This window comes from Prionailurus bengalensis, chromosome E1 (genome assembly GCF_016509475.1).
Source record: "Prionailurus bengalensis isolate Pbe53 chromosome E1, Fcat_Pben_1.1_paternal_pri, whole genome shotgun sequence".
Taxonomy (NCBI): Eukaryota; Metazoa; Chordata; class Mammalia; order Carnivora; family Felidae; genus Prionailurus; species Prionailurus bengalensis.
Window position 1 is genome coordinate 59,460,992 of NC_057347.1, and position 7,618 is coordinate 59,468,609.

The window sequence follows — 7,618 nt, forward strand, 5'->3', positions numbered from 1 at the left end:
GGGACGCCACCCCGGGCTCAGCCAGACCTGGCCTGGAATTTGGCCGAGGCCGTCCTCTGTAAAGCGGGTGACCTTGGCTCTGGCGGGGCCCCAAGTGGCAGGCAGGGCATCCCCTCCCTCCAGAATGGAGTTCTGAGACTCCAGGGTGGCAGAGGGGGAATCGGAGTCTCAGCCCAGGACGTGGGGTGGTGGGGCCTGTCTTGTGCGACTCTGTGGCCCAGACCTGCCCCTGACCGCAGCTGACCACCAACCCCCCCCCCTCCACCCCCGGGGCCAGCCACAGAAGTTGGCTGTTAGGGTTGACGCTTGGGGGCTCAGCTCCAGGCCCGCTCCAGGGCCCAAAGCCCTTTCCCCGGCGTCTCCCTTCCCTCCTGGTTCCTCACACGACCGTGAGAAGGGGCAGGGAGGGCAGGGGTCGCCCCGTTTCACAGATGAGGAGCCTGAGGCCCGGATCAGCTGTGAGGCATCCCCAGGATCAGGAAGGAGGATGTGGCTAGGGGGCTGTGTCCAGCACTCCCTGCCCCCCGGGGCTGCCAGGGTCGAGGGCAACCTTTGACCTGTGGCTTCTCTATTGGGGAAGAAGGTAGAGACTCCTCCAGTCACTGCCCAGCCCCACTCAGGACACATGGGCCACTGGCTGCCCTTCCTGGCCATCGGAGTGTGTTCCAGAAAGTTCTGTCACCCCATGAACTTTAAGAGGGCCAAGGAGCCTCTGAAATAGCTGTTTTGCCACAAGCTCCAGAACCCAACCCCCCCCAGGGACGGCAACCCGAGAGCCCGGCGGGTCACGAGGCACCGCCCTGACCGAAGGACAGCCTGGTCCCCACCTGCTGGCCCCTCGGCCTGTGACCAGACCCCCACCCGCCTGGCTGGAGTCCTGGCCTGCCTCGGTGGCTCCTGCTTGACACGGGCTCTCTGCGAACGGAGGACAGTGACGTGCGTTCCGCCACGGGCCGTGGTCCTCCCCGCTCAGAACACCTAGGCTCAATCCACAGCCTGAGACCGGCCTGCGCTCGGCACACCTCACTGCGGGTGGTCAGGTGCCGGCCAGAAAGACCAATACCTGCCCGTCTGGGGTCTGGGGAACGAGGCCGGGGCTGTGGGCCCCGAGTCCCGAGTCCTGATGGAAAGAGGTGGGGCTTTAGGCAACCACGAAGGCTTCCTAGAGGAGGCGGCTTTGAGACGGGCCCGGAAGGAGCGAGGGAAGTTCCCTGACGGCGCTGAGGGGTCGGATGGCAGCCACCCCACCTTCTGAGCGGAGTGAAGGACCTTGTGATCGTTACTTACCGGACGCAGGCCTCAGCCTCTTCTGTGAAATGGGTGCGGTACCTCAATGGGGCCAGCTGGCGTGAGGCAGGTCTCAGGCACACCTTCCCCCAGGGCCCCGGACCCGGGAGTCTCTGTGGTCAAGGGCAGCCGGGGGCCTGGTCCAGGCCCCTGGGGACGCTGCTCGGGAGGCGGGAGCTGGCACCAGGCAGGGGAGGTGTCTGCTCTGGTCTGAGCAGAGCGCCCCGCACCCAACCCGTGTGCACCCACCGAGCCGGCTCCCTGTCCACTGCAGGGCCAGGATGGACGAGGACTTCTCCTCTCAGATGAAGAAGATGGCCTTGGCCATGGGCACGTCCCTGTCAGACAAGGACATAGAGTTGCTGCCCACGGACATGAGGCATCACGGTATAGCACACCCCTCGTCCCCAGCACCGTGTCCCGACCCCGGGCCTGGCCCAGCCACGGCCGAGGAAGCAGTGGACACAGGAGTCCCTCTGGGAGCTCCCCCTTCCCCGGGCTGGGCGGCCTCGCGCACACAGGGGTGGGGGGAGGGGAAGTGCAGGACACGGCAGTCCCCACCCCCAGGGCAGAAGCCTCCCTCTGGGCTCCCCGTGACCTGCGCCTGGCTGTCCCAGGCTCCTTCAACTACCTCAAGTTCTTGGAGTACATGCAGAAGTTCCAGGCCTCGGGGCAGCTGGAGAGCGCCATCCGCCAGGCCTTCCAGACTCTGGACAAGGACAAGAGTGGCTTCATCGAGTGGAACGAGATCAAGTAATGGCCAGTGGCTGGGGAGAGGGGTACCGAGCCTCGGGCCCCGTGCCCAGTCCACGGCCACCGCATCCACCCCGGCACAAGACCCGGCACCCCCCGTCGGGCCCCAGCTGGCCTCGTGGGAGGTGGGGCGGCCGGAAACAGCCCAGGTCCACAGCACTGGGGCCGGGCCCAGAGACGACTCTCCAGCCGGGCCTCAGTTTCCCCACCTGTAAAGTGGGGAGTGAGCACCTTGCAAACCATCGGGCACCGGCCAGACACCCCCTCGGCTCTGACCCGAGCCCACCCCTGGCTCCAGGTACATCCTGTCCATCGCCCCCAGCAGCACGCCCACCGCCCCGCTGACGGACGAGGAGGCAGAGGCCATGATCCAGGTGGCAGACACAGACGGGGACGGCAGGATCGACTTCGAAGGTGGGTCAGCACAGACAGAGGGGGCAGAGGTGTCTCTCGGGACCTTCCTGGCCGGCCGCTCCCGGACCCCACGTCGCGAGGCACCCAGCTCGGGGCAACGCTGAGCAGGGCCGCCCACCCCCAGGCACCAAGCGTACAGCCTCCTCCTTAGGGGGCACCGTCACCCACCACAGATGGGAAGCGGAGCGTCAGGGAGGCTGAGCGGGTGGGGCGCTCCCTGGACGGAGGGGAGCCGGTGGGGGAGAGGTGGGCTGAGGCGGCTGTGGGCAAGGTCAGCCAGGGCGCAGCAGCGGTCCGTGGTGCAGGGGACGGAGCGCAGTGGTCTGAGATGGGCAGGGAGGTTCGAAGATAGGGACGGGGGCCTCGGGCTCTCCATGGCTACCCTGGGGTCCGGTCATCTTGCAGCCCCGCCCACCCCCCCATCCCCAAGTTGCTGGCCCCAGGGCCCGAGGGCAGAGGGCAGCAAGGTGACCCCGAGAAGAGTCGAGCAAGGCTCAGAGCCTCAGACAGACGGACCTCCAGACCCCACTGCCAGCTGTGAGCCCGTCCTCACCTCTCTGGGCTCACAAACCCTGACTTACGGGGTAGCCCCTAGAATTAACAGAGGGGCAGCCTGGCCAAAGGGTTCGCTTCGGACTCAGTGCCCCAGCCTCCCTGCCTGAGAAAGGCAGGATGATCTCAGGAACTCTAAGGGGAATTCCTGAGGGTCTCCACAAAGGGGACCGAGGGTCCCCAGTCCATCCTAAACCCCCAAAGGGGCTGGCTCACCTCCACCAAGCAGGCCCTGGGTGGGGACACAAGGCACACAGCAACTGTGGGGGTCAGTCCTGCTCCCCAGGGCTCAGGAGGGCTGGATACAGGGTCCCCTCCCTTGTGAGACCCTCCCCCCCCCAAAAGGGGGTGTGTCTTCCCGTTGGGTCTGCAGGACTTGAGGGGCGCAAGGCAAGGGATTGTTCACCAGAAATCTGTCTCCTATTCTAGAATTTTCTGACTTGATCAAAAAGGAGAAAGTTCCAAAGAAGAAGTAATACCACACCCAGCCCTGGGCCAGAGGAAGCTACACCACGGGGCATCGCGAGGTGTTTGTGTGCCCGATCAAGGAGGCCGTGGGGGTGGACGCGGCATGTGCCAGGGAAATGGAAGAAAAATGTCATTAAATGAACAATGCAGCCCGAGCGTTTCTTGGGGGGCAGTGAGTGAGCTGGGAGAGGATCATGGGTCTAGGGGAGAGCTGGGGGGGGGCGGGACAGGCGTATGGGGTGTAGGGGGGAAGACGGGAGGCTGGGCTGGTGGGTGCATCCAGCCCCTGTCCCTTCTGCCTCCTCCTTGTCCCCACAACCCTGGGGACACCTGCAGAGGAGTTCCACGGCCAGCTTTCGTTGGGCCCAGACCCCTGCAGGACCCCCTTCCCCAGCCCCAGCTGCACTCTGCTAGGCTGCCCTGGGTTCACGCAGCAGCCACGTGAACACAGAGCGGGGACACCTGAGACCCCAGGGTCCCAAGGGGGCCCTGGCCTGTGTCCTGCGTTGTCTCCTGGCTCTCTCCTTCCTCTTCTCGATGACCCTTCTCCCCAGCCTCTTCCTGCAGAAGAGAAGCCCCTCCCCCTTGGGGCCTTGCCACCACCCCCCACCCCATGCTTGTCCTCTGGGAAGGGCGGGTGCCCCTGTCCTGCGGTTTAAGTACCACCTGGTGGCCAGGGCTCCCATATCCCACCTCTTCCCGTGCCCTGACTCCTGTGTCCATTTTGGCTTCCCAACGCCCCGTTTCACGGGAAAAGGGCATCTCAAGCTTAGAGCCCGGGGCTGAGCTCCGATTCGCCTTTCCCAAAGACTCGCCACCTGCACCTTCCTGTTTGTGCTGCCTCATTCCTGGGGCTGCTCAGTCCAGGAGCTTGGAGATGTGCACACAGAGGGTAACGGCTGCCCTCCCCCTCCATCCTGGGGCTGGTCCCGGGGAGAGCACTGGGCCCCCTTCCCAGCCTCCCCTGGCCACGTGTGGAGGGTGAACACAGGGGCATGTGTGGCTTATGGTGAGGTTTACAGGAGGTGCGTTCTCTCGTCCAGTCTCCATGGGACTCCCCACCCTCCAGGAAGGAGGGGCCAAAGGTGGCTGGATCACCCTGGAAGTGAAGGCGCCCCTCCGGAGCACCCTCACTGGGCTGTGGCAGGAGCGGGGGCCTGACTCACATGTCATCTTGCATTCCTCCCCTTACCCACCCTTGTGGGGGTCCCACTGGCTCTGTCCTCAGAAAGCCCAGACAATTACCACAGCCCCCAAATAAGATTCCCACCTGCCACCTGACAATCGGTTCTCAGCACAGCAGTGGGGAGAGCCTTTAAAAATACAAGTCAGGGGCGCCTGGATGGCTCAGTCGGTTAATCGGCCGACTTCGGCTCAGGTCATGGTTTCGCGGTCCATGAGCTCGAGCCCCGCGTCGGGCTCTGTGCTGACAGCTCAGAGCCTGGAGCCTGTTTCAGATTCTGTGTCTCCCTCTCTCTGACCCTCCCCCGTTCATGCTCTGTCTCTCTCTGTCCCAAAAATAAATAAACGTTAAAAAAAAATTTTTTTTTAATAAAAAAAAAATACAAGTCACATCTGGGGCTCCCAGCTGGCTCAGTCGATAGAGCAGGAGACTCTTGATCTCGGGGTTGTGAGTTCAAGCCCTGCATTGGGCATAGAGCTTACTTTAAAAAAAAAAAAAAAAAAAAAAAAAGGAAGTCAGATCCATTGCCCCACTCAGAACCCTCTAGAAGCTCCCCTGTCAAGCCAAGTCCTTGGAATGCCCACGTGTCTGCCTCCCCACGCTCTCTCTGACTTCAGACCCCAGCCCCCACTTCAGCCACACTGTTCCCTCTGCACAGCCACTCTTGGGCCTGGCATGCTCTTCCCTAGATTTAGATCTGTGTGACTTAACTCTGTTGCCTCCTTCAGTGTTTCCTCAAATGTCACATCCCAAAGAAGCCAATCCTTACTCCCCTGTTGTACATCACACATGCCCTCCCCATGCCTTCCTCGTCTCCTTGCCCTATTATCTTTCCCCGTAGCACTCACCATCCCCTAATACACTACAACATTCACTTACTATGCTCATTGTGAGAGAAAAAAAAGCACCAAGGACGTGGGGTCTGAGATCCCAGGGAAGGACGGCTTTGAGCTTCATGTTGGCACAGGTTCCCTGCCAGGCATCTGCCAGTTAGTAACGGTGGCCAAGAGGCTGGGCAGCTGAGGAGGGCATCTGGTGGCCTCCTGAGTGTTTGGTATCTTCCAGGGAGGAGGAGGGGTTTTGCTTAGGGCCCTAAGGGCCTGGAAGTGAGGAGTGAGGACAGGAGAACCAAGCCAGTCCTCACAGAGACTGGAGACCAGCCTCAGCTAGCCCAGTCCCTCCCCTCAGTCCCCCTCAGAGCAGAAGAAATCCCTCTGGATCAGGGGCAAAATGCAGCTCCGTACAGGCCAGCCCTGGCCATGCCCGTTAATTTGCATATTATTTGTGGCTGGTTTCAAGCTGTTTTTAACTGGAAGGGCACGGAAAGCCTGGAAGTACGAAGAATCGCAGAGAGACACCATGCAGACAGTATGGTGAGAAAGCTGGTACAGTCACCACTGTCCGATGACAGAGACCGTAGGCAAGAGCGCTGCTAGACAAAGAGGCCATTTCATAAAAGTGAAGGGTCAGTCTGCTAGGAGAACACACAGCTCAAAATTAGTATGCGCCCACTAACACAGCCTTGGAATTCCTAAAGCAAAAATGAGCCAACTAAGATGATAAAGAGGTGATGCATGACCACAGGGGCAGATTTTACCGTTCCTCTTGGGGACTGATAGGGTGAGGAGCAAAGAAAGCAGTAAGGATATGGAAGACTAGAAACACAAAGAGTGAACTCAACCCAAACGATAAAGAGCAACTCTGCATCCAACAACTGCATTCTCTTTACGTCAACCAATAGAGCGTTTACCAAAATTGACCAAACGCTGGCCATAAAGCAAGTCTCAATGGAGTCAGAGAATTGAAATAACATAGAACACGTTTTCTGACCATGGGTAAGTCAAGTGAGAAAGCAAACCCAAAATGAAAAGTAATGCGGCGCTAAACAACCCACAATTCACAGAAAAAATATTTTGAACCTAAGAATAATGAAACTACAATAAACCCAAGTCTCGTGTTGCTTGGAGGAAAATAGAGTGTGTCCTGCGTGGGCTCGGAAGGGAAAGGCTGACCATCGGCGATCTAAGAACACTTCTTGAGAAGTCAGAGAAAGAAAAGAAGATCAAATTTAAAGGAGAGGGAGGGAAGTAGAGGAATTCTGAAAGGCCAAGGCCCCTGCCCCCACTGCACACCCCACAGGGCAGGCTGTTGGTTTGTTTTGCTCATGGTTCTGCCTGGCACTGATCCAACAGGAACTTCGAGGATTCGTTTGTGCTGTCACTGGTCTCCAAAAAGGCACATGGCCAGAGGACCACAAATGCCATGGGCCTTGGGACAGGGTCTGGGTGGGGTGGGGCCAGAGATCTCCCCCTCCAAGCTGCCCCTATAACCCACAGCCAGCCGGGGAAGGGACTGTGTCAGAAACTCAGGGTGTCCCCGCCATCCTGCCCACAGGGGGCTTCGAGGAGCTCCTGCCGGGTGGCGCCCGGTCCTGCCTGGGCTGGGAAGTCAGGCTGCCCCAGGTTGGAGCAGCACCTCTGCCCGTCTGCACAGGTTTCCTGCCTACCCCCGTCTCTGGCCCCCACCCTGTCTTCCCACCTGCTGAACACCTTACTTGCAAAAATACATAGCTTAGTAATTTACAGCGGCTTCCCCCTGGCAACTCCTAATGACAGCTTCAGACAAAAATACCTTTTACAGGAAACCGGGAGGAAGGTCCGAACCATTCTTCCCCCGTGTGGCCCCCACTCTGCCCCTGGGAGCCGGCCCGAGGGCAGCGAGTGGCCGGCTCCTTCTGGCTGCAGCTGTAGCCCAGGGAGGGGTCTGAGCTGGTGCCTGCCGCCCCTCCCCTCGAGGAGCCCCCACCCCTGGGGCCCAGCCATCCCCCCTTCTCGGGACTCGAGAGGACGCGTCAGAAGGTCAGCCTGACTCTTAGAACTGCACGTAGAGGGGCTGAGCTCCGGGGCAACACTGGCCCCGGGGGGAGGAAGTGGGCCAGCAGCCCCTCCGCCCCGCAAGCCC

General features: G+C 60.6%; 1 protein-coding gene across 1 annotated transcript; it reads left to right on the forward strand.

Annotated features, from left to right (window-relative positions):
- Positions 1-1,568: 1,568 nt before the first annotated feature.
- On the forward strand, positions 1,569-3,624 carry PVALEF (parvalbumin like EF-hand containing). The gene is made up of 4 exons (XM_043582700.1): positions 1,569-1,674; positions 1,905-2,040; positions 2,339-2,454; positions 3,436-3,624. Exons 1-4 carry the CDS (start codon positions 1,569-1,571, stop codon positions 3,480-3,482), a joined length of 405 nt encoding a protein of 134 aa, XP_043438635.1. The 3' UTR covers positions 3,483-3,624.
- The last annotated feature ends 3,994 nt before the right edge of the window (positions 3,625-7,618 follow it).

Coding starts and splice junctions, on each gene's coding strand:
- PVALEF (XM_043582700.1), top strand. CDS start 1,569: ATGGACGAGGACTTCTCCTCTCAGATGAAGAAGATGGCCTTGGCCATG. Junction 1,675..1,904: donor CACGGACATGAGGCATCACG/GTATAGCACACC, acceptor TGGCTGTCCCAG/GCTCCTTCAACTACCTCAAG. Junction 2,455..3,435: donor CGGCAGGATCGACTTCGAAG/GTGGGTCAGCAC, acceptor CTCCTATTCTAG/AATTTTCTGACTTGATCAAA.